This window comes from Typopeltis vanoorti, chromosome 24 (assembly GCF_054136105.1).
Source record: "Typopeltis vanoorti isolate ZY-2024b chromosome 24, IOZ_Tvanoo_1.0, whole genome shotgun sequence".
Taxonomy (NCBI): Eukaryota; Metazoa; Arthropoda; class Arachnida; order Uropygi; family Thelyphonidae; genus Typopeltis; species Typopeltis vanoorti.
The window spans coordinates 42,080,868-42,108,555 of NC_143572.1; the positions used below are offsets into that span (position 1 = coordinate 42,080,868).

At 37.4% G+C, this 27,688-nt stretch overlaps 1 protein-coding gene across 2 annotated transcripts in view; it reads left to right on the plus strand.

The window, feature by feature from the left end:
- The window catches only part of LOC150093130 (ankyrin repeat and IBR domain-containing protein 1-like), a 424,458-nt gene that overhangs the window by 389,196 nt on the left and 7,574 nt on the right, over positions 1-27,688 (plus strand). For both annotated transcript variants that reach the window (XM_090413306.1, XM_090413307.1), the window contains 2 exons: positions 23,436-23,562; positions 25,946-26,061. In XM_090413306.1, the coding sequence (XP_090269432.1) occupies positions 23,436-23,562; positions 25,946-26,061 (243 nt within the window). The remainder of the gene's footprint in view (positions 1-23,435; positions 23,563-25,945; positions 26,062-27,688) is intronic.

A 27,688-nucleotide genomic window follows, 5' to 3' on the forward strand; every position in this document is an offset into this window, starting at 1 on the left:
GCGAATGAACTTTGACTAACTTTAAATTCATTTTCAGACTTTTTCTTTTGTTTCATAAATATTTTATCCTCTTGTTTGTTACAGTATTAATATTTCAAATTTTCCTGTGTGCCTAATTAAAATAGTAATGCATGCACTATAGGAAGTAATTTCTTATCCAGTTATTGCAATGAAGGTGGACCTCTGCAGTGATCAAATGCATATATTGATACTCTCTTTAAGTTAATTCCTGAATTATTAATTTAGGAATTAATTTACCTTGATAATTTTATCTTGATTATAGCTTTCTTAAATTTTGAAATTATCTCTATTAATTAAAGGCTTAAACACTCTCTCTCTCTCTCCATAGTTAATTTGCATAGTGTCATTATATATAAAATGAATAGATTATTGAATATAAAATTTTTTGACTTAAGAGTTGTGTGTGTGTGTGGTGTACATATAGTTTGGTGGATAGTATACTAATTCACTAACCAACAATCTATGTATTCATATTGCATAGTATCATGGATGTTACAATACTAACTGTAAATTTACAGCCTTTTGTGGACTGTCATATGCAACACATACATATATGTGTGTGTGTGTGTATACACTATGTTGACAAAAACATTTGGACACCTAGTTATAGTCATATAGTCAAAAAATGTGTTTTAATTACATTTCTGTTACCGAGTGGGACCACTTTTGGCCTGAATGACAGCAACTACCCTTTGGGGCATGCTTTTGACCAATTTCTGATACAGTGCAACAGGAATATTCTTCGATTCCTTGCACAAAGCCACTACATTGCTGACAGTGGCTGCATTGAGTGAATTCAGCCTTTCTAATTCATCCCAAATATGTTTGATAAGGTTGAGGTCTGGACTCTGAGCCAGCCAGTCCAACATTTCAGCATTGTTTTGTGGAAACCAGTCAGCCACATTGCAGTGCAATACGGCATAGAGCATTGTCGTGCTGAAATATGCAAGAGTAACTACCAAAGTACTTCCACAGTTGGAAGTTGAAGTTGTCCAGGTAGCCATCAGGTATCATGGTTTTGGGCACCTCCAACTGAAACACCTCATACCATTATTGAGCCTCCAGCAAACTTGATAGTTGTGATGCAGTCCTGCCAGAATTGTTCCCCAGGTAATCTCCATATCCAAAAAATGCCATCAGAGTGAAACATTTGGAAGCATGCTTCATCACTCCAGAGACCCCTTTTCCAATCATCTATGGGTCAGATGGTGTGAATGACACGAATCCAAGGGAGTGAGGTGTGGCTTGTTCACCACAGCTCTGCCATGGTAACCTCAGGCACACTCTATCAGCACTAGAACTCTCTGCAGACAGTTCTATTGCTGACAGATATCCCTGCAGCATTTTCCAGGTTGACTATGAGGTCCACCATTGATGACATATAGGATGCTCAAACATTCCAAGACAGAGCTCATCAATTTCAGTAAGTGAGTGTCAGTGGCCTCCCAGGTTATTTTTCTACTTTGGTAGCACCATCAGCTATCCATCTATGGTGGCATAAGCAATGGTGGATTTTGGTATACTGAAACGGGTAACAATGTCACGGACAGAAAGACCACTTATGTGACACCTAACTACCATCCCATCCCATGTTGGAAGTCTGCCAGTACAGTTGAATGTGGCATTTTGATATCAAGTGCAGTGCAAAACATGCAGCACATCACACCTTTTATTATCTGACTTATGCAGATACTCCCTGAATATTTGCATGTGGCAGATCTGCAATTTGCATGACACATAAGGTGTCCAAATACTTTTGTTAACATAGTGTGTGTGTGTAATAACACACACACACACACACACACGCTGTGTTGTATAATAAAGCTTAATAAATGGTAGTAGTATAATTATAAGAGTGATCTTAGATAGGCATATAATTAAGCAAATTAAAGGAGGATATAAGCCTGATATATATGCTAATAAAGTTATCAACATGAATTTTCCTCCAGTTTTATAATTCTTTTCAAGATGGAGAAAATACTTCACACACACACACACACACACACACACACACACACACACACACACACACACACACACACACACACACACTGTGTTGTATAATTAAGCAAATTAAAGGAGGATATAAGCCCGATATATATGCAGAAATGGACAAGGAAACATGTTAATAAAATAAAAAAACAGATGGAGTGAATATTTGTTTCAGTAGTGAATACCATGAGTTAGCATATTGAAAAGAATTATAAAACCAGAATAAAACTCATATAAATAACTTTATTACATAGAATTTTCACCAAGTATCATGATCTAATACATTGAAAATTAAATGAAAATTTTATGCTAATAAAGTTATTAACATGAATTTTTCCAGTTTTATAATTCTTTTCAAGATGGAGAAAATACTTCTGCAAATTGCTGAATAGGAACATTATTTCTGCAAACTCAGAATTATACGCCAGCTAATATAATTGAAGATGAATCTGTAGAGCTACCATCAGTGCAAAAACTTAGTGATATAGTACATTCATTGAGGAACACTAGATTCCCAGGAACAGATAAACAATTTCTGCAGAGTTGCTGAACACAAGAGGAAAGAAACCAGAAGACAAAATATACTAATTTAACATGGAAGGACATAAGCGATTGAAGGAGTTATTGTTTTCTGAACAGGTTGAAGTTATTGGGCAGGGAAACTAATATTGTAAAGGTTGAGTGTAAGAGAGAGAAACTTTAGCACTGATTGTGTATTTATTGATCCTTATAGGCAGAATAAATTGCAGAAGAGAGGGGATAAAAATCGGCATAGGACTACGGTAGTTAGTGACTTATATATCAGTTCTAAAGCCGGTACAAGATCTAGAGGGAATCTGCAATTTTTGTATACCAATGCTAGAAGCATTCGAAATAAGAGAGAAGAATTTTTGGCATTAGTCAGTGAAATCTCACCAAAAGTTGTAGGCATTAGTGAAACTTGGCTGTCAGCAGAAGATGTCACTGGAATTGAATGTGAAGGGTACAGTATTTTCAGGGAGGATAGAGAAGATAGAACAGGAGGAGGAGTACTGTTGATGATAGCTGATGTGTTGCAGCCAAAGAAAGTAGTATATCATGATGATAGACATGTGAATGAGAGTTCATTTGAGGCAGTCTGGTGCGAAATAGTGACCAACGCAACCAAATATACAGTTGGATGCTGCTATAGGCCAGGGAGTACGGGGGAAGATATTGAATTCATGCATCAGCAACTTAGTGCAATGAGTGAAGGCTTAGTGATTATTATGGGGGATTTTAATTATGGTGATATCAATTGGAAGGAGGAAATATCACATAGCAAAAAGGAAATGGAGTTCATACATCTTCTACGAGATAATTACTTGAAACAGCACGTAACTGAAGGGACACGTGGTGTGAGAGTGTTGGACCTGGTTATTGGTTCAGAGGTTATATGCATAAGTAAGGTGTCCTCGTTACCTCCAGTTGGTGAAAGCAATCATGTGGTATTGACTTGGGAGGTTGCAAAATCTGTGGATTTTTCTATTAAGAAGGGGTATGTACGGAACTACAGGTTAGGCAATTATAACAAGCTTCGGAGTGAGCTTGCAGCCATCCCATGGCAAAACATATTGCAAGGGAAAGATGTTAGCAGTGCTTGGGATAAAATCAGCGGGTATCTGAGGAAAGCAATATCAGATTGTGTCCCTATGGTCAGGAGGTCAAACAAGGCAGGCATTAGATGGATGAGCAGTAGTATCAAGCTTGAACTGCAAAAAAAGAAAATGTTATGGAGAATTTACAAGGAGAAGGGCGATCAGGACACCCATGAGCAGTACAAGGCTCAAGCTAGGAAGGTTACCAGCATAGTAAGAAAAGCTAAATCAGATTATGAGAAGACCTTAGCCAAAGAGATCAAGGGTAATCCCAAAGAGTTCTTCCGCTATGTGGCAAGTAAGAGGAAGAATGACTTCGGAAGGATAACCTTAGTGGGTGCTGATGGTATTGAGGTGACAAAATCAGATGTAATAGTTGAGTTACTGTGTGATCACTTCTCAAAAGTCTATCACCCAAGTGAGGATATCTCTATACCTATAGCAATACCTAATGTGAGAATTGAAGCTAAAGAATCAGAGGTATTAAATATATTGCAAAACTTAAATGCAAACACTGCGGTAGGCTTAGATGGAATATCAGCTCGGGTGTTGCGTGAATGTGCAAATGAATTGTCAACCCCTCTTACCTGAATATTTAATTTAAGTTTGAACTCTGGTATGGTCCCTAGGGAGTGGAAGTTAGGCAAAGTGGTTCCTTTGCATAAGGGTGGCTCTAAAACTGCGGTATTGAATTACAGACCAATCACCATCTCAGGAGTAGTGGTAAAAGTATTGGAAAAATTGGTTAAAGACAAAATTCAAGAATGGGTGGATCAGGATATGATACTCTATAGAGGCCAACATGGTTTTGTTAAAGGTAGATCCTGCCTTAGCAATCTATTAACTATTGATAATAGAATAACATCCGAGTTGGACAAAGGAACTGGCTACACAGTGGTACTTCTGGATTTTGCTAAGGCTTTTGACAGGATACCCCATAGAACACTGTTACGCAAATTGGAGCAGATGGGAATGGATATTAAATTGGTGATATGGATAGGAGAATGGCTCAGGGAGAGATACCATAAGGTGGTGTATGGAGGAGCCAAGTCCAGAATGAGGCAGGTGACCAGTGGTGTACCTCAGGGCTCTGTGCTTGGGCCAATGTTGTTTAATTTGTATATAAATGATATAGGAAACGGCTTAAAGGGAGATATTCAGTTGTTTGCTGATGATGCAAAGTTGTGTAGTGCAATAAAAAATCAAGCTGATGTTGAAAGTTTGCAGGAGGATTTAAATAAGCTGGTAAAATGGGCAAAAGAAAATGGATGTCAGTTCAATGTGGAAAAGTGTAAAGTCATGCATTTTGGGATTAAAAGATTACCAGCTGTGTACTACATTGATGGAAAGGTACTCCAAGAGATTGATGAGGCTAGGGACTTAGGGGTATTGGTAGATAGAGAGATGAAGTTCAGAGGACACATTGCTAAGGTGTCCAAGATTGCACATAGGATTACTTGGTTGTTGAGGAACACACTGACATCTAGAGATAAAGAGGTTATTATTCCCCTTTATAAAGCATTGATACTTCCACATTTGGATTACTGTGCTCAGGTCTGGTCACCTGGATTCCTTGGAGATCAGGAGGCTGTGGAGAGGGTTCAGAGAAGAGTGACCAAGTTGGTGAGTGATATAAAAAATACTCCCTACATTGATAGATTGAGAGCTTGTGGATTGCAGAGATTGGCTGATAGGCGAAGAAGAGGGGATATGATAGAAACATTCAAATTACTAAAAGGTTTTTATAGGATTGATGCAGGGGAAATGTTTCAGCTGTGTGATAGTGATGGAAGAACAAGAGGTCATCTCTGGAAATTAAAGAAGAGTGTGGTTAACAAAGGTGTCAGAACAAGGTTTTTTGCCTGGAGGGTGGTGAATGAGTGGAATTCATTGCCTGACTTAGTTGTGAGCTCTTCGTCTGTAAATGAATTCAAGAAGAGATATGACAGATATTGTTTTGCTAGTTTGGGTCTCCCGCGATGAGTCTACTGACTCCATGGAGATACCCGTAATAATAATAATAATTTATTTTAACCACATGAAACAAAGAGCAAATGTGAAAAGAATGGAGAAAGAATCTGATCTGCCCAATATATATGAAAAGAATGACAAAACAGTTTGTGGAAATTGCAGAGGTATTTCTCTGTTATGTACAATTTACAAAGTATTTACTTCTATTTTGAAGAACAGATTAAACCCACTTATGAAGATAATTGGTGTCTACCAAGCATGTTTCAGGAAAGGCAAATTTACAGTTGATCAGATACATATAGTTAAAAAAATTATTAGAGAAATTTTGGGAATTTGTTGTAAATATTCATCAGATTTTTGTTGATTGACAGCATTAATAAAGAAAAATTGTATGAGGTTATGATACACTTTGGAATACCAGATAAGCTAGTAAGACTTAACAATGGAAAACTCTGAAGCATGGGTTAAAATACTAGATGACTTAACAGGCCCCTTTTCATGACCATTAGGATTAAAACAAGATAACTGGAATACTTTTTAAATTAGGTCTAGAATGCATTATCCAATCATTGCCAGTATATACTAAAGGCACACTCTAATAAAGAAATGAATGCATACGTGGCATATGTAGGTGACAGTGCCACATCAAGAACCTAACAGAAAACAGAAAAACCGTATTTGGAATTAGAAAAATTTGCGTATGAGATAGGGATAAAGTTAACTGATACAAGGGTGAAATTTGTTAACCTAGGAATAGAAAAAGTGGAGCAGTTGAAATATTTAGGAGTAATGATCACAAACCAAACAAATGAGATGGTATAAGTGCAAAATTGAATAAAGAGGGGGTAATCAGGCTTTTTATTCTCTTTTTTTGGTACCGTCGGAATCGAACGCGTAACGGTGGAAGACAAAACGAAGCTAAGTTACTGTATTTAGTTATATTTCATTTTATTTAATTATATTTAGTACTTAAATGTTCTGATGTTTGTACTTTTTTTCCCTCTTATTTATTAATTGAATAATTATTAAAGATTACGCTACTCGGCAGTAAGGAATGATGGTGGATTCAGCAGCAGTCGCAAGTGGCGTAACACCAAGTCCTCCGCCATTTAAGAACTCAATTATTAGCAATATCATAAGGGACTTTGTGGCATGCAGTACTTGCGGCATGTATGCGTCTCGGGAATTACATATGTGGCTTGTTAAAGAGAGTGGAGAGCGTATGTGCGCAAAATGCAGGCAGTTGGAGGAAATAAGTACATTAGATATATTGATATCCGACTTTGTTGCTCCAGGAACGGGGAATGAATGTAGGAAGACAAGTAGTATGATAGGAGAGAATGAGAAAATAATAGTTGATAGTGTGGAAGGTGTGAGTGACTGTAGAAGTTTAGGAGATGGTTTTGTTTGGGAGAGTGAATTTAGATTAAGAGTGACTGACCTGCAGAGGGAGATAGATGAGTTGAAAGAGGAGGTGGAATGTCTAGTGAATGAGAGCAGAAGTATGAAAGATAAGATTAGGAGAATGGAAGAGATAAATGCAAGGCGAATCAGAGTAGGAGAGAGAGAGAGAATTTAGGGAGTATGAGTGAGAGGTATGGGGGTGCTAGAAGAGGAGAGAATGGAAACAGTAGAAGAGAGGGAATGAGAGAGAGGTATGGGAATGCTAGCAGACGAGAGGATGGAAACAGTAGGAGAGACGGAATGAGAGAGAGATATGGAAGTGCTAGAAGAGGAGAGAATGGAAACGGTAGGAGAGATGGAATGAGAGAGAGGTATGGGAATGCTAGAAGACGAGCGGATGGAAACAGTAGTAGGAGAGACAGAATGAGAGAGGGATATGGAAGTGCTAGAAGTGGAGAAAATGGAAACAGTAGGAGAGAGGGAATGAGAGAGATGTATGGGAGTGCCAGAAGAGGAGAGAATGGAAACAGTAGAAGAGAGAGGTATGGGAATGAAAGAAGAGAGAGGTATGGGAATGAAAGAAGAGAGAGGTATGGGAATGAAAGAAGAGGAGAGAATGGAAACAATAGGAGCGAGGGAATGGTAAGAGGTATAATGTATGGCGACTCAATGATCCGTGGTGTTCAAGATAGGATGCGTGAGGAGTGTTTGCCAGGAGGAACAATAGAAAGGGTGGCTATGGCAATTAAGAGAGGTGAATGGGTGGATGAGATGATTGTGATGGTAGGAACGAATGACTTGAGTGGTAATGTAAGTCGGGCAGCGAGAGATATGAGATTTTTGCTTGAGACTGTACGGAAGAAGACAGAGAGAGGAAAAATAGTGTGCGTGTTGCCTAGGTATGATAATGATGAGCTGAGCAGAAGAGCGGTGATGTTGAATGGCATAATAGCGAGAATGTGTGACAAGAGAGGACTGGTATATGTGGATGCTTGGAGTGCGTTTGAGGAAAGAGAGGAGTTGTATGTGAGAGACCGTTTACATTTGAATGAGGAAGGACGTAGGCATCTGGAGAGATTGCTGTTCTGAACAAGTCAGTGTGTCCCAGGGAGGATGATAGCATGGGTGGCCTCTTGTGGGAATGGATACTTGGGAGAAGGGAGACAATGTCAGGCAACACTGAGCCCAGTGGAGTCTAGAAGGGATAATGCTGGGTATAGAAACAATGGCATTTATATGCTGTATACTAATGCCAGGAGTATCCGGAATAAGGGAGAGGAATTGGTGGCGCAGATAGCATCAGCCTGGCCAAAAATTATTGCGATCACTGAGACGTGGTTGACAGAAGGGGATATAAAAACAGGAATAGAAGTCGCTGGGTATAGCATTTTTCGTCAGGATAGGAGGGGAAAACATGGTGGTGGGGTGCTGCTTATGATAAGTGATGACCTCTGTCCTCTAAGAGTGGAGAATTTGGAAGGAAGTGAGACAAATGATTTTGAGAGCGTATGGTGTGAGGTAGAGGTAGGCAAGACAGGATATTTAGTAGGGTGTTGCTACAGACCCAGGAACACAGAGGATGGGGACCAGGAGATGTTTAGACAGCTAAGTTTGGCAAGTGCAAGAAGAATGATTGTTATGGGAGATTTTAACTTCAGTAGTATAAATTGGAGAGAGGAAGATGCATGTAACAATAGGGGAATGGAATTTCTAGAATTCTTGAGGGACAAATGTCTTAGGCAACATGTAACAGAGGGAACAAGAGGTTCAAAAATTTTGGATTTGGTTATAGCATCAGAAGAGCTGATAATAACTGAGTTGACGTCTCTCCCACCAGTTGGAGAGAGTGACCATATGGTGTTGACTTGGAAAATGAATAGACATGCAGGAGTATCAAAGAGACGGGAACTTATGTGGAATTATAAGGCAGGTGATTATAATAGTCTTAGACGTCAACTTTCATGGAGGGAGGAATTGGAAGGCCGGGATATCATCAGTGCGTGGGAAATTGTGAAAGAATATTTGTTATCAGCAATGGTAAGTTGTATACCACGAGTGAAGAAGAGGACGCAATTTGGAGTGAAGTGGATGACAAACAATATTAAACAGGAATTGCATGCGAAAAAGAGGCTATGGAAGAGATATAAGGAGACAGATGAAGAGATGCATGAGGAATATAAGACACAGGCCAGAAAAGTGACTAGTGTAGTAAGGAAAGCGAAATTAGAATATGAGAGGAGATTGGCCCTAAGATCCAAAGAAAATCCTAGGGAATTTTTTAGCTATGTGGCCAGTAGGAGGAGAAATGACTGTGGAAGAATGATATTGTGGGATAAAAATGGGAATAGAGTGACTGATGCAGAGGACATAGTGGAATTGTTCAATGAACACTTTATTGGAGTATTTCATCCTAGAGGAGTCAGTTTTAATGCTAGAGGGATAGGACTGGTACGAGGTCTGGAGGTACAGGAGGAGAGTGTGTTTCAGATACTGAGTACTCTAGATGTCAGTAAAGCTGTGGGACTGGATAGTATTTCGCCACGAGTTTTGAGAGAATGTGCTAGGGAATTGACAGTACCTTTAACGTGGCTTTTCAATGAAAGTCTGGCTTTGGCAAAGGTGCCCAGGGAATGGAAGGAAGGTAAGATAGTGCCATTGCATAAGGGTGGTAACAGACTAGAAGTGTCTAATTATAGGCCAGTCTGTGTGTCATCAGTAGTTGTTAAGATCTTGGAGAAAGTAGTGAGGGACCGTGTACAGCATTGGGCAGATGAGGGTAATGTTATCTGTGAGAATCAACATGGATTTGTGAAAGGACGCTCTTGTTTTAGCAATATGCTAGCCTTTTATAATAAAGTTACAAGAACATTAGATGAGGGAAAGGCATATACTGCAATTTTCTTAGACTTAGCGAAGGCATTTGACAGGGTGCCACATGATAAGCTGATATTTAAGTTAAAGCACACGGGTCTGGATGTCAGATTGGTCAACTGGATTCAGGATTGGCTGTCTGATAGGTATCAGAGAGTTGTGTATGGTGGAGCAGTTTCAAGGAGGCAGAGGGTTACAAGTGGGGTCCCACAGGGCTCAGTACTAGGACCTGTATTGTTTAACCTTTATATCAATGACATTGCCAGTGGATTGCAAGGGGATATTCAGTTGTTTGCGGATGATGCGAAGCTGGGAAGGATTATTAGTAATAGTGCAGATGTGGTAGCCCTGCAAGAGGATTTAAATAAGCTAGATAGATGGGCAAACGAATGGGAGTATCAGTTTAATGCAGCAAAATGTAAGGTCTTGAGGTTTGGGAAACATCGATGGGATGCTGCATACTCTATGGGAGGAGTTATACTGGAGGAAGTAGGGGAGACAAGAGATCTGGGGTTGATGATTGATAGAAACCTGAAGTTTAGGGGACATATTGCAAAGGTGGTAAAGGTAACACAGAGGATTGCTGCACTTATGAGAAGGACACTGACCTGCAGAGATAAGAGGGTTATCATTCCGTTGTATAAGTCTCTGATCAGACCACACTTGGACTATTGTTCTCAGAATTGGTCCCCAGGATTTGAAGGGGATAAATTAACTGTGGAAAGGATACAAAGACGGATGACAAAGATGGTTTCAGGACTGTACAAGGATAGTTATGAGGATCGGCTGAGAGAATGTGGACTGCAGAGTTTGGTGGATAGAAGAAGGAGAGGTGATATGATTGAGACTTTTAAACTGTTGAGAGGTGGTTACAGGGTTGACACTGGGGAGTTCTTTCGCTTGGTTGATCAGTGGGAAGGAGTGATGACAAGAGGCCATCCCTGGAAGTTACGAAAGGAAACTGTGAGCAAGAGGGTAAGGAGTGGTTTCTTTGTGTGGAGGGTGGTTGAGCCGTGGAATGCATTGCCTGATGGAGTGGTGGGAGCGAGAACGGTCAGTGAGTTTAAAGAGTGGTATGATAAACTTTGTGTTTCTCAGGGGGGGGGACCTCCCCTCGATGAGTCTTGACAGACTTTATGTCTTAGGAAGGACCTCCCTCGATGAGTCTTTTAACTCCTTGAAGGCCTGAATAATAATAATAATAATATTCAGATCAAAAGATAACCAGTCGAAGTACAGCACAAATATCCACTAATGCCTTTTATTTTCTTATAGGGAGTAGGCGAGGCCGTAGCTCTACGTAACTTTTGGAGATAGAGTGGATAGTTCAATCTCCACCAGTAGCCAATCAGAGATAGCTGGCTCACGACTGTCACTAATTTTAGGTAGTATACAGTGAAGAGATGGCAGACAAGTCCTGCCATCTCATGATCCCTGAAAATATGTTATTGTCTGAAATAATGTGGGTTCTGCAGTCTATTTTGTTGGGTTTATGGGACAAAAAATCCTAGTTGCCAGGAGGAAAAAATTTCTTGCCTGTGCGAGAGAGTGACTAACTTGAGAACTTGTTGAAGAAAGGCTCAGGAAAAGTTCCTGTAGTCGGCAACTAGAGTTGAACTTAGATCTTTTTGGGGTGACTTAGCGATGTTGATGAAAATACCACTTCCACTTAACTACGCAGGCTCTAAGTATAAATATAAATAAATATTATAAATCAATAATTTTTTGTTACTTATGGATATTTACAGCAAGGGTAGAGAATTTGATTTCAGCATTTGAAAGGAAAATCCTTAGAAAAATGTTTGGTCTAGTGAATGATAGTGGTCTCTTGAGGAAAGACGAAAATGAAGAACAAGATAGATAGATACCATTAGTCAAGATAGCAACATCATATTGTAATGTCCAACTGGAGAAGTAAGATTCTAGACAGACAGGGTTGGAGGTAACAAATTCAGGAGGCCAAGACTTGATATGAACTGTAGAGCCATTGAAAGAAGTAGTAGTAGTATAATTATTGTTATTAGTAACAAACATCCATGGGATCAACAGTCCCATCAGAGGATGTCATCACTAACAATTTATTGTATCAAATCTGATGCTCCACCAAGTCATTCCACTGTTCATGACAGTTTCCAGTAATGACTCATTTTTCTGTCATCTTGGAATCTTGGACTACACTCTTTTCATAATCTTCCTTTGTATATATCATTAAAAAAAATCTCACTTGTAAAAAATGAGCTAAGTAATAAGGAAACAGGAGATTAGCTATAATTTAATAGTGACTACCTTACCAGCATTATTTCTGATGATTCATGGTAAGCATTTACTTTCTCAATAATTATTATTATGTGATACCTCCAAGGAGTATGAGGACTATTGCGGGAGGGCACTCTATTCCACAACACACACTGTCTTCACTTCTTAATCCACTAACTTCACTCAACGACACTTCATCTAATGCCTCCCAGAGAATAAATTGCATGTATTCTCTTGGTTAGTTTGCCTGTATATGGGATAAAAAACCCAAGTTTCTGGGTTTTTCATCTCACATTCAGAAAAAAACTTGCTGTCTCTGTATGAGATTGACTAACTGACCTTCAATTGAAAATGCCCATATAAAGTTTCCTCTCATCATATGAGAATTGAACTCAGGTTTTCTAGTTGAAGGGAAAAACATTGTCAGCCAAGAAGTTGCATATTTTTTAGATGTAGATAAAACCATCAAGAAATAATTCATCAGAATAGATTGAATGATATAATTTATAGTGAAGTGTAGTGTTTTTTTTCCTTATCCCTTCTTTACAATTGCTGTCAGTTTTGATCCATTTCCACAGAAATTGTCAGGATTCCTTGAACAGCATAAGAAATAATTGTATTTTAAATTTTATCACATGGTTGAATATGTGTCTGAGAGGTAAGATATCCCTTCCCTCCACAACTATCTTCATTTTAATGTGATTGGGTTGAATTTTTCAAGTGATCATAAGCAATGTTAGAAACAAATATATTCCAAATTGTTGAAAATAACCAAGGAATTCAACCTAGAAATAGGTATTTCCCACAATCCTTCCCATAATTTTAGTCTGATTAGGCTGAATTTTTCAGAAGACCTTTAGCAAAGTAAGAAACAGTTATATGATCAGTTAAACAGTATGACCTTTAGAGGCAGGTATCTGCCAAGGATTCTCCCTCCCCAATCCCAATTAGAACAACTTTCTCAGGAATTATCAGCAGTTCCAGAGACAATTGTATTTCAGAATGCTCAAAACTGATTGCATGACACAACCTATAGAAGATGCAGAAGGGAGGATGCTTTTAAAGGAACTTTTTAGTATTTGCAAAGCTTTATTATTATTAATTTAATTTAATGCTTCAAATTTGACAGGGTGATCCTGGTGATTACCACTGTCAAATAAAAGTGGTAAATCAATAATATTATTTTAGAAACTGGAGTTCAGTAGGTGTCAAACTTTGGTCTTGAATGATAATTGTAATAGAAGTAGTCAATCACTCTTGCCATTACTTACCCAAACTATTTGCAGTGCTTGTTCCTCCCAGAAACTAAGTTTTTTTTTTTTTAACCTTCCAAAACAGGCAAATTGGCCAGGAGAACATGCACAATAAAACTACGATGATATACAATAAAGTCATGTCTTAGTTGCTTTGACTGTAATCATAAATAACTACAACAGTAGCAGTGCTTGTTATATTCTTGATTGGTTTTGACGATGTGTTTGTTGTATTTGCATATACAGTTCCCTTATCTCTTATATTACCGTATATTATCGCATATAATGCGAAAAATTTATGGTAAAAACTACTACTGAAAGTTAGAGGTTCGCATTATATGCGGATCCTAAAAAAATATAACATCTTATTAGACTTGCACACACAATATATACTACCTCATGCCTATGCAACCAAATCTACTTGACCCACTCACATTCAGCGACCGAGTGCACAACGTATCTGCGCATGCACTCTCCGTCGCCGAATGGTAGAGCACAGTGAGATAGATAGAGCACAGTTAGGTATATCGGTTTAACCACAGTTCATTTTAAATATTATTCATTAAACAAACCTAGCCAACAGAAACGTAAACGTTCATCTTTTGAAGCAGGATTTAAATTGCGTGTTGTGCAATTTGCAGAAGAACATAGTAACAGTGTTGCTATGAGAGAATTTGGTGTAGCAGAGAGTAATATTAGACTTTGGTGTAAGCAAAAAGACAGTCTTGAAAAAATCCCCAAAATGAAACATGCCCATCGTGGAGATGTAGCATCCTTTCCAGAACTCGAAGAAGAGCTAAATGAATGGATTTTGACACAACGACAAGATGGCATCATAGTAACAAGAAATGCAATTCTTTTTCGAGCTCTACAACTCAAGAATGGTAAATTCAAGGACACACCAGGTATTTCATCTTTTCTTGCTTCGCCTGGGTTGTGCAACAGATTTATGGAATGCAAAGCATTAACATTATGACACCGAACAAAAATTGCGCAGAAGTTACCAAAGCAGCAGCTTGAAGAAAAAGTGCAGTCCTTCCATAAATTTATCATAAAATTACGGAAGTGTCACGAATATGAACTTTCCCAAATTGGCAATATGGATGAGATGCCCATGTACAACGCTCATTTCTTAAATGTGGAATAAGTAATTCAATGGATGGATCAAAAAAGATCACGTCATATACGAAAGCGAGGATGACGCACAACAAATTGGAGAGCATGAAGACGATGACGACAACTGCTACACTGATGACGCAATCCCTACAGATGAATTTATAAATGAAATGTTTGACGACTCAAAAGATGAAGAATTTAAAGGATTTTGACATTTTGTTTTAAAATAAATATTTCTTTCGTTAATTTGTATTGTATTATTTATAATGTCATGGAACAAGATTAACAGATTGCATTATACGTGGACATGGCATTTTAGGGCTAGTTTTCAAACAAAATTTCTAGTTCGCATTATACGTGGATTGCATTATACGCGATAATGGTACATGTCTTTTGATATGTTGCAAAAAAAAAAAGCAGCATGGCAAAGGAAATGTATTGGTAAATTGGTTTGGCCAATAAGAAAAGGTGATCATTATGGGTGATTTCAATTATGGTAATATAGATTGGAATGAAGCGACAGAATCTGGAGGCAAAGAGAATGGATTTCTCGAGTTTTTGAGGGACAACGATCTTAGGCAGCATGTAACAAAGGATACATGAGGAGCAAGGGTCTTGGATTTGATTACCCCCCCCCCCCTCCTCATCAGAGGATGTTATTAGAATAACATCCTCTGATGAGGAGGGGGGGGGGTAGAGAGCTGCTGATGGTGAGTAAGCAGGTAGTATGAGCAATTGAGTAAACTTAATGTCAATAAGGCTGTAGTTAACAACAGCTTTAACCTAACTCTTTAACATGAGTCTTAGACTGGTCCAAGTTCCAGTGGAGTGAAAAAGGGCAAAATTGTTCTGCTTTATAAAAAGAGTAATAAGGCTGAGGCTTCAAACTATAGACCAGTCTGCTTGTCTTGAGTTGTGGTCAAGGTGTTAGAGAGCTACTGAGGACCAGGATTTTGAACTGAGTTTACAGCAGCAGAATTATCTTTCAAGGATAACATGGGTTTTATTATTATTATTGTTGCAGGAGATCCAAACTATCTACACAGTCCATCATGCCTCTCCTTGAACCCATTAACAGACAAGTGCTCAATACTGACTCTGGCAACCCATTCCATTCATTATAACCACTCTCCAAGCAAAAAATGCAGTCCTCACACCTCTACTAACCATGCATTTATCAACTTCCAGGGATGACCTCTTGTTCTGCATCCTTTAGCCAAGTTCTGAAACATTTCCCTTGTATCAATCTTTGATTGGTGTGGATATCTTAGAGCAGGTAGAAGAGATGAAAGATCTGGGGGTGATGGTGAATAGGAATCTGAAATTTTGGTGACATTTTGCTAAAATTGTGAGGACAGCACTGCGCATTATGTGAACAATGCAGTGAACACTGACATTTAGGAATAAGGATGTTATGATTCCATTGTATACGGCTTTGATCAGACCACATGGATTACTGTGCACAGATTTGGTCACCTGCTTTTCAAAAGGATGAAGAGGTGTTGTAGAGGGCTTAGAGACAATTGACTAGTACTTTCAGGCCTCTAGAAGTTGAATATGAATACAGATTGAGGGAATGCAAATTGCATACATAGTGGGTAGGAGGAGGAGGAGAGGACATAATCAAGACATAGATTAGTAAGTTGGTAAGGGAGTAATTACCAGATTAATGTGGATGAGATTTTTCATAGAATGGCTAGAGTGGGGAGAACAGGAAGCCATCCCTGGAAGCTATATAAGAAAAGTGTGTAAGCAAGGGGGAGGAATTTTTGCATGGCATTGCCCAAAAGTGTGGTAGAATGCAGAGACAGTGAATTCTTTTAAGTCACTGTGTGCACGTGCATGCTCCCCCCCCCCTGCATAGAGTCTCTTGACTCCATGGAGGTCTGATAATGACAATATTAAAATAGCTGGATTATGGCATTAAGAATTTTATGTTTTAATAATAATATTTATACATCAACTTTTTCTTCATAATTATTATTATTATTATTACGGGTATCTCCATGGAGTCAGTAGACTCATCGCGGGAGACCCAAACTAGCAAAACAATATCTGTCATATCTCTTCTTGAATTCATTTACAGATGAAGAGCTCACAACAAAGTCAGGCAATGAATTCCACTCATTAACCACACTCTTCTTTAATTTCCAGAGATGACCTCTTGTTCTTCCATCACTATCACACAGCTGAAACATTTCCCCTGCATCAATCCTATAAAAACCTTTTAGTAATTTGAATGTTTCTATCATATCCCCTCTTCTTCGCCTATCAGCCAATCTCTGCAATCCACAAGCTCTCAATCTATCAATGTAGGGAGCATTTTTTATATCACTCACCAACTTGGTCACTCTTCTCTGAACCCTCTCCACAGCCTCCTCATCTCCAAGGAATCCAGGTGACCAGACCTGAGCACAGTAATCCAAATGTGGAAGTATCAATGCTTTATAAAGGGGAATAATAACCTCTTTATCTCTGGATGTCAGTGTGTTCCTCAACAACCAAGTAATCCTATGTGCAATCTTGGACACCTTAGCAATGTGTCCTCTGAACTTCATCTCCTTATCTACCAATACCCCTAAGTCCCTAGCCTCATCAATCTCTTGGAGTACCTTTCCATCTATGTAGTACACAGCTGGTAATCTTTTAATCCCAAAATGCAAGACTTTACACTTTTCCACATTGAACTGACATCCATTTTCTTTTGCCCATTTTACCAGCTTATTTAAATCCTCCTGCAAACTTTCAACATCAGCTTGATTTTTTATTGCACTACACAACTTTGCATCATCAGCAAACAACTGAATATCTCCCTTTAAGCCGTTTCCTATATCATTTATATACAAATTAAACAACATTGGCCCAAGCACAGAGCCCTGAGGCACACCACTGGTCACCTGCCTCATTCTGGACTCGGCTCCTCCATACACCACCTTATGGTATCTCTCCCTGAGCCATTCTCCTATCCATATCACCAATTTAATATCCATTCCCATCTGCTCCAATTTGCGTAACAGTGTTCTATGGGGTATCCTGTCAAAAGCCTTAGCAAAATCCAGAAGTACCACTTTGTAGCCAGTTCCTTTGTCCAACTCTGATGTTATTCTATTATGGATAGTTAATAGATTGCTAAGGCAGGATCTACCTTTAACAAAACCATGTTGGCCTCTATAGAGTATCATATCCTGATCCACCCATTCTTGAATTTTGTCTTTAACCAACTTTTCCAATACTTTTACCACTACTCCTGAGATGGTGATTGGTCTGTAATTCAATACTGCAGTTTTAGAGCCACCCTTATGCAAAGGAACCACTTTGCCTAACTTCCACTCCCTAGGGACCATACCAGAGTTCAAACTTAAATTAAATATCCAGGTAAGAGGGGTTGACAATTCATTTGCACATTCACGCAACACCCGAGCTGATATTCCATCTAAGCCTACCGCAGTGTTTGCATTTAAGTTTCGCAATATATTTAATACCTCTGATTCTTTAGCTTCAATTCTCACATTAGGTATTGCTATAGGTATAGAGATATCCTCACTTGGGTGATAGACTTTTGAGAAGTGATCACTCAGGAACTTGACTATTACATCTGATTTTGTCACCTCAATACCATCAGCACCCACTAAGGTTATCCTTCCGAAGTCATTCTTCCTCTTACTTGCCACATAGCGGAAGAACTCTTTGGGATTACCCTTGATCTCTTTGGCTAAGGTCTTCTCATAATCTGATTTAGCTTTTCTTACTATGCTGGTAACCTTCCTAGCTTGAGCCTTGTACTGCTCATGGGTGTCCTGATCGCCCTTCTCCTTGTAAATTCTCCATAACATTTTCTTTTTTTGTAGTTCAAGCTTGATACTACTGCTCATCCATCTAATGCCTGCCTTGTTTGACCTCCTGACCATGGGGACACAATCTGATATTGCTTTCCTCAGATACCCACTGATTTTATCCCAAGCACTGCTAACATCTTTCCCTTGCAATATGTTCTGCCATGGGATGGCTGCAAGCTCACTCCGAAGCTTGTTATAATTGCCTAACCTGTAGTTTCGTACATACCCCTTCTTAATAGAAAAATCCACAGATTTTGCAACCTCCCAAGTCAATACCACATGATCGCTTTCACCAACTGGAGGTAACGAGGTCACCTTACTTATGCATATAACCTCTGAACCAATAACCAGGTCCAACACTCTCACACCACGTGTCCCTTCAGTTACGTGCTGTTTCAAGTAATTATCTCGTAGCAGATGTATGAACTCCATTTCCTTTTTGCTACGTGATATTTCCTCCTTCCAATTGATATCACCATAATTAAAATCCCCCATAATAATCACTACGCCTTCACTCATTGCACTAAGTTGCTGATGCATGAATTCAATATCTCCCCCTGTACTCCCTGGCCTATAGCAGCATCCAACTGTATATTTGGTTGCGTTGGTCACTATTTCGCACCAGACTGCCTCAAATGAACTCTCATTCACATGTCTATCATCATGATATACTACTTTCTTTGGCTGCAACACATCAGCTATCATCAACAGTACTCCTCCTCCTCCTGTTCTATCTTCTCTATCCTCCCTGAAAATACTGTACCCATCACATTCAATTCCAGTGACCACATCTTCTGCTGACAGCCAAGTTTCACTAATGCCTACAACTTTTGGTGAGATTTCATTGACTAATGCCAAAAATTCTTCTCTCTTATTTCTAATGCTTCTAGCATTGGTATACAAAAATTGCAGATTCCCTCTAGATCTTGTACCGGCTTTAGAACTGATATATAAGTCACTAACTACCGTAGTCCTATGCTGATTTTTTCCCCTCTCTTCTGGAATTTATTCTGCCTATAAGGATCAATAAATACACAATCAGTGCTAAAGTTTCTCTCTCTTACACTCAACCTTTTCAATATTAGTTTCCCTGCCCAATAACTTCAACCTGTTCAGAAAACAATAACTTCTTCAATCTCTTATGTCCTTCCATGTTAAGATGCAGTCCATCTCTAGCATACAACTGCCTTTTTCCTTCAAACACACTCCAAACATCAACAATTAAATTGAATGGAATAAATACAGCACAGAGAAATAATTAAACAGCAAGTTTAATCATTCCGATATTCTTTCTTTGTCACAGAAACATCTTCAGGATTACAATATGAAAATAGTAGTTGTTTTTCCATCTAATCTTGTGTAAGGTATCTGAGGCATACTCATCTAGACCAGATTGACATGGTTGTTGCAGTAGATGCATTTCTTGTGTTCACAAAGGCAGATGTTGGCAGATATCCCAGTGTGGCATAATATTATAAGTTGTGAGAAAATGAAATCCTTTAAACACCTGGAACAGAGAGGGGGGAAAAAGTGAATCCTTAGGACAGCAGAAAAGGAATGCCTACTTCAAATGAAGCTTTGGTGATTATGTTTCTCGAATACTCTGGCTATTCTTTTAAGGTGCTCCAGATATACAGAATAGTAATAGCATCACTGTAGTCTGTATGTTGAGAGGGATGTGAGGAGATGAGCAAATTTGTTGATCTCTTTCGCATTGTAACTAGTGGACAGGAAGGTCTGGTGAATAAAGAGAGAGTTCAACTGTAACGTAAGTCTAAATATTAAGCTCTGGTAAAAAGAGTTGATGACACCATATTGTTGAGAGAGGGGGAGATAGTGGGAAAGTTTGTGTATGCATCTACCTTTTTAGGCAGACTTTCTGTAAACTGAGAAAGAAAGAAAGGGTGCCATTAGACAGATGTGTGTGTGATTAGAATATCTAGAAAAGACTGGCTGTTGCTATTTTCTTTTTCTAAAGTGAACTGGATTCTGGATTACTGGCTGTTGGGGTGGATGAGGAGTCTGATGTGTCCGAGCCATGTGGCCAAATAGAAAGTTTGAGAATTTCCTCCTTCTTCTGTCTATTTATATAAGGTGTCCTTCCAAGAGAAGTATCCAGTATGGATAGCAAAATTAAAAAGATCAACAATGTAGGGTGAGACATTTTTCAGTAAATTTAAAGTGTCAAAAAGGGAGGATATTTATAAATAATGAGGTAATATGAAGCTTTCCATGATATCATTATTGTTTAAAACTAAATTTGAAAGGACTAAAGATTTAAAATGAGTAATGTAGAATTAGAATGTGGTGTAGCCAGTAAATAGAATTAATGATTTAGCCAACTGTTTAGCTAATTTAAAAGAGAGGGAGTGAGTAGTATCTACTTGGTGACAGAGAGGATAATTAGATTTATGAATTTTAGGCAATCTGTATATTGAGTTGGGGGGGGGGGGCTAAAAGTTTAGAGTTTAATATCCTCAGGAGGCCAAGATTTGATGCTTTTTTAGAAGCTTTTTTAATATTTTTTTTCTGAGAATTGGTGGGATCATAATCTAGTGGTTTATAAGTAGGGCGATCTCTGAGCAGCAAATTCATTTTGCAATTGTAATCACTAGTATTGAGGACAACAGTAGCATTACACTTGTCAGCTTTAGTAATGATTATGTTGTTGTCTATGAAGAATTTACATAGAGTTGGAAAAAAAAGTTGGAAACTTTAATTCTTAGGCTCTCCACCTAACAGCTAAGACTGGCCAACAACACCCATAGAGGACACCCCCTCATAGGACCTTAGGCTTAAAATAGTCTAATTTCTTCACTTATGGTTGTTTGTGTTTTTTGTATGTGTTATTACAATTTTAATATTGTATTCCTGAAGATGCCTCTGTGACAGATATGAAATATCTGAATGATTAAACTTGCTGTTTAATTATTCTCTGTGCTATATTTATTCTATTAAATATAATTATGAATGTAAACCAGCACCTAAGAATAAACATGTTTATAAACTTTTTCTCTTACTGTTTTTTTAAAGTACCAGAGCATGATGTGTGCATTTATGATAGTCATCTGAATCATAAATTTGTGGTTTTCATTTTCTGATGGAGTAACTCCTTATTTCTTGTACTCTTCACACTAGTAGCTCAAATTATCGTTCTTTGCAATTATAATTGAAATAAGATATAGCATCCAGCTAATAAAGATGAAATACGAGGGAGGTCTGGAAAGTTCTGATAAACACCTAGAACAAAAATGATATGAAAGCAACTGATATAACTCTAAGAAAGAACATAAGTTACTGTCAGTTATGACACTGCTGCTAGTGTGTTCTTTCTCGTCATTATATCAGTTGCTTTAATCCCCCAACCGACCATGACGTCTATAGATGTCCAGCTAAATCTGGATATGATTCTGTAACACCTATTGAATAACGTGGATAAGAAGTGCAATTTGGTCTTACTATTTCATCCACCTCAGCCAGTAGTGAGGTTAATATCATTTTTGTTCTAAGTGTTTATCAGAACTCTTCAGACCCTCCTCGCATTTCAACAGATATCTATTATTATTATTCGGGTATCTCCATTGAGTCAGAAGCAAAAAATATAATTCACATACCCTTACCACTCTTACATAGCTTCCAGGGGTGACCCCTAGTTCTCTCTCTCTCTCTATTCGTCATGTATTTAAAATTTTCTTTTATGTCAGTCTTATAGAACTCTTTTAGTTACTTAGACTATGCATCTCACACCTTCAGTCTATCCTTATAAGGAGCATTCCACAGACCTGTCACCAGCTTGGTCGATCCACTGGATTCTCTCCACTACTTCCTCATCCCCTCCCCAGAAAACCTATGTTTTTTTTTTGTTTTTTAAATAAAGAGGATAATACCTTCCTGTCACTACTTGTCAGTGTATTCTTCAACATCCAAGTAATCCTTTGAGTTATTTTACCAACTTCTTTTGCAATATGCTCTCTGAGCCTTGACTCTCTGTCCACCATCACTCCAAGATCTCCCTTGTCAATTTCCTGCAATCCAATATTATCAATGTAACCCACTGTATGTAATTCTTTCATCCCAAAATGCATAACCTTATATTTTGCAACATTAAATTGGCAACCATTATTCCACACTGCCAGTTTATTAAATCATCCTGCTTGATGCCATTACCAATGACATCAAGAAATTTGAGAGGGTAATAGTTGGCCATTACCAACTATTAGCCTCTCCAGTTTTGCATCACAAGCAACTGAATAACCCCCTCCCTTTAAATCATTCCCTATATCATCAATACACAAACTGAATAGTAGTGTCCCCAGTACAGAGCATTGAGGCACTCTACTAGTCACCCTCATTCTTCTAGATATCACTTCACCATATACTACTCTCTGCTATCTGTCTCAGTATTCTCCCCACCCATGCTACCAACTTCATATCCATTTCCATATGCCCATGTGCTTTAACAACTTTTGTATTATAGAAATTTTGGAGAATTCCGAGATAGGGAGGTCATACTTTTTGAATTAATTATCAAAAGAGTTTGATATGATCATAACAATTGAATATATGACTGTCACTGAGTGTGCATTTTGAAAAAAAGATGTGTTGCTTATGGATTTTAATGACAGGATAAAAGAAAAACAATAATAATCAGATAATCATTAAATGAGACATAAATAGATTTAATAATAATAATAATAATAAAAAAGACTAGTTCTGGTTATGCTTGAATTCACATGGTAGATGATTTTCATTGCCCGGTATTAGATAATTACCCTTTTTATTGGAGACCTGAAATGGCATAAAAAAGTAATATTTGGTCTCTAGAATAGGGTTTCTGGATTGGTTAACCAGATAATCTAAAAAAAACCTTGTTCAACCTACATTTCTAAATGTGTTATGGGTTTTTGCAACCTTTCATGGACATAATTGACTTTTTTTTTATTATGCTTCAATTTGTTAGAAAATATATAAATATATATAACTCTACTGGTTGTGAAATGCTTTCATGCATAACTAGTATTTGTGATTTGTATAAATGATTGCCTCACTTATTTATTATTTTAGTGGAGTTTCAGAATTAAATTTTTATGATTCAACAGATTCTTCACCACCGATGTACGAAGTAGATTACTCTATGGATCTTCTAATAGCTCTTGAAATGTCTAGATTACAAATGATAGAGGACAAAAAACGGCAAGAAAATCAAGACACTGTATTTGAGCAAGGGTAAGATTGAGAAATTTTAATAAAAATATAATTAAATGAGAATAACCATGTGAAAAAGAGTTTGTATATAATATTCTTTTTGTACTGTACAAATTTGAATATTTGGAGCTTGTAGAGAATCAAGTACAAGTCATTGTTTCCATTAATTAAATTAAGGGGATATTAGATCCCACATGGTTTTAAAACCGAATAAGAAACTCAAAGATTGGAATCAGAGAGTTTCATGCCAAATATAGTATAAAAAAACTGTAAAAGTATCGGCGAATACTAGCGTGAGCTGAATGCAAGTAGTCCTGGAACGTAGTACAAATATGGGCAACTCGTTGCAAAGGTGGGGAAAGTTCTGATCACTATTCTTTGGTATTTACCATAATGTAAAAACACATTTCCTAGGAAATGTGTGCTGTAATTACATTATGGTAGGGAGGTCACTTCCCAGACCGGTTTCAGCCTTTATTGAGGCTTCATCAGTGAGTAGCTAGACCAAATTATTAATACCAAAGGGTATAGCGAAAAAAACTTATATACTCTGCTGTATGAGTTGTCCAAAAAGGTGCACCCATTTAAGTTACTTAAATATAAAGAGCCAACAAGCTTCATTTCGGCGATATAAACATTAATTAAATTAAGGGGATATTAGATCCCACATTGTTTTAAAACCGAATAAGAAACTCAAAGATTGGAATCAGAGAGTTTCATGCCGAATATAGTATAAAAAACTATAAAAGTATCGGCGAATACTAGCATGAGCTGAATGCAAGTAGTCCTAGAACGTAGTACAAACACAGGCAACCTTTGCAACGAGTTTCCTGTTTGTACTATGTCCTAGGGCTACTTGCATTCAGCTCACGCTAGTATTCACTGATACTTTTATAGTTTTTTATACTATATTCGGCATGAAACTCTCTGATTCCAATCTTTGAGTTTCTTATTCGGTTTTAAAACAATGTGGGATCTAATATCCCCTTAATTTAATTAATGTTTATATCGCCAAAATGAAGCCTGTTGGCTCTTTATATTTAAGTAATTGTTTCCATTATTTATTAGTAAATGATATTGAAATTTATTTAATTAGGATTCTAGTCAAGAACAGTGACAGTTCCAGATAAGGAAGGTAATGATCAAACCATAAACATATTAGTTGGTTTATGATTTGATTTCTTAATTAAAAGAGTAAATGAGAAACTGAGTGCTGTTATTTTTGCAGTGTTCTCTCTTTCATTTAAATGAAAAAGAGAATGTAATTTAAATGAATGTAAAAGCAACTGTTTTACATTCAATAATAAAAGATTAGGTATAATGGAATCAAATTCAACTACAACTCTGAAATAACTAGCTAACAGAAATTAAAATGACAAAGAAGAGTACAGTAATACCCTGCTTCCGATCGTGTGACTTTTTAATAATCAGCATTGCCCATTTATATGACACTACATTTGCTCGTATGATGGTTTTAGCAACATGAGGCTGCTATGAATCAACTTGTGCACAGTATTCATGAACTCTGTTTATTTACAACATCATTGTGTTTTGTGCTTTGCTGTAACTGTTTATAACTATTATTTTATTTTATTTTATTTTATTTTATTTTATTGTTGTTAATAATGACAAATAAAATTCAAAGTAGTGGTTCTGTTCCTTCCAGTGAAAAGATAAAGATGCATAAATCTATTACATTACATACTAAGATTAAAATTATTACATTTAGCGATGATTTATCAAACACTTAGATGGGTTACCGGCCCAACTTATGACTCATTACTGTTCTTACAGTTGTTAAAAAAACAAAGAAAAACACTTAATTCTTAATGCTTAATGGAAATTGAATTTAAGTTAGCACTTGATAGATTACAGAACAGAAATATAACTATTTTCTATTACTTTTCTTGTGTCCTTGTATTCCACTAATATGTTAATTTATGCCTCTCCTCATAATCCATTTGTTTCACTAAAAATCTAATGAAATTTACTCTCTCCTTGAAATGTTCTTTAGAGTTGTCTGTTAACCAAATTTTTTTGAAATGGGGGTAATTTACTAATAACAGTAAATTAGAGATATGAAAAGCTGAATCTCCTACTGTCAACATTGTATATTTCATAAACTTGCTCCAAGAAAATTAAGTTAATTTTTGGGTTTATAGTGTTTTTTATATTCTAATGATCTACTAATTTATAATATACTAATGATTGTATCTCTCTGTATTTTGTGTGTGTGTGAGAGAGAGAGAGAGAGAGAGAGAGAAATACTAATTCTGAAAAAACTCATCAGTAGTATTCTCTTCCAGTTTTTATGAGTTTGTTATATATAGTGCCATATATGTACATTTAATAATTGCAGTACTAGTTAATTTCCCTGAGTATAGATTTTTGTTCTTATTTTTAGAATGAGCGAGAGACAAGAAAGTTTGCTAGGAGCATCCACTCCAAGTGATGATCAAGACAGCTCCTCAAGTAGTGCTGTTCTTGCTACTGATAAACAGGAAATTAAAAATTTGTCAGGTAATGCCTTTCCCAGAAATAATACCTATTATTTTCAATTGTTTGTTAACTTAGTTATATCATTTTGTGCTTAGAAATAATCTCATGAATATTTCATGCATGAAAAATTTATAGACATGCCTGAAATATTTGAATCAGTAATATGTAATAGTTCGTTCCAAGATAGTCATCTCTAATTTATGAATGATTTTAAGTAATCTAATTGATTATTGCTATCTTGTTTCACTGTGTAGCATTATGCTGCACATTATTTAGTTGTTTATGTGAGACTAAATTTGGCCATAAATGTTGAAGATTTGAACTTTTTCTTCAAAAGAATAAATCCTTCACTGTTGCTGAAGAATTATTTTAATAAAGGAGCTGCATTTCATTTTTATTGCCAACTTTTTTTATTTTTAATAGTACCACAAAAGGTAAAAAACCAGTAGTACACATGATCTGTGGATTGACTATACATTGAGTTTGAAAGCAGAAATTTGTTGTTTGTCATTAACAATTGCTGATAGTGATGCACACAGTGAGTATTTGACATTTCACTGATGTATTTTAGTCACAGTGAATAAATGTCAAAAGACTTAGACAGTTCACTGTCATCTTTTGGCAAAAGTCATTGAAGGAATGCATTGAGCTGTTCTTGGTGTAGTAAAAGAAGTAAAAGAATTATCGAAGAGTAGAAATTATGCTCACTGGCCTTGATTAGGGATCAGAATGCTTGACTGCAGTTTGAAGAACAGGCAAGTTTTCTGCCCTTAATTCACCCCTCCCCCCTGACAAACCAACCAACCAATCAAGCCACCAAAAATCTAAGAAACTTATTATGAATGAGATTGTCAGCCAAATTTTCAAGTTCATCTTACAATGATCAAGAGAGTGCCAATTGTTTACCCTTCCTAGAAAACCCATGCACATAGGCAGATACATTCACAAACTCTCCCACCACCACCCTGCTCAACAATATGGCATTATTAAAACTCTAACCAAGAGAGCCCACGATCTTTATTCCAGTGGAACTGCCCTTACAACTGAGCTTGACCACATACACAACACTTTCCTCTCCAATGGCTACAGCGATCGCAGTATATAAAAAAAAAATCAGTCCTCCCCCTCCCCTCCCTCCCCCCATTCCCCGGTTTTCTCTTCAGAAAAAGTTTAGAAATGCCATCACCATTCCCTACATCCGTGGCACATCGGAAAAAATAGCCAAGATTTTAAAAAAGTACAACCTACACACAGCATTTAAACCTCACCGCAAACTTAACTTGCTACCCTTATCCATTCTACAAAAGATCAGCTCCCTCCTCTCTCAGTGCCTGGAGTTGATAAAGTACCCTGTTCCTGCAAGTTGGCATACTTTGGACAGACAGACAGATCAGCAACCATCCACCTGAAGGAACACAAGTCATACATCTACAACCACGACTATGGTCAGTCAGGCCTGGCTGACCATGTCTTGGATACAACCCACAGAATCTCATGGGGGGAAAAAAACCACCATGCTCCACCACAGCAAATTCAAAAAAGAGAGGCTATTTTTAGAATCAGCAGCAGCAGCTCTCAGAAATCAATCAAATCTTAATAAATATGGTTGCATTAAGCTTCCTAAGATTTGGGAAACACTTATCATCAG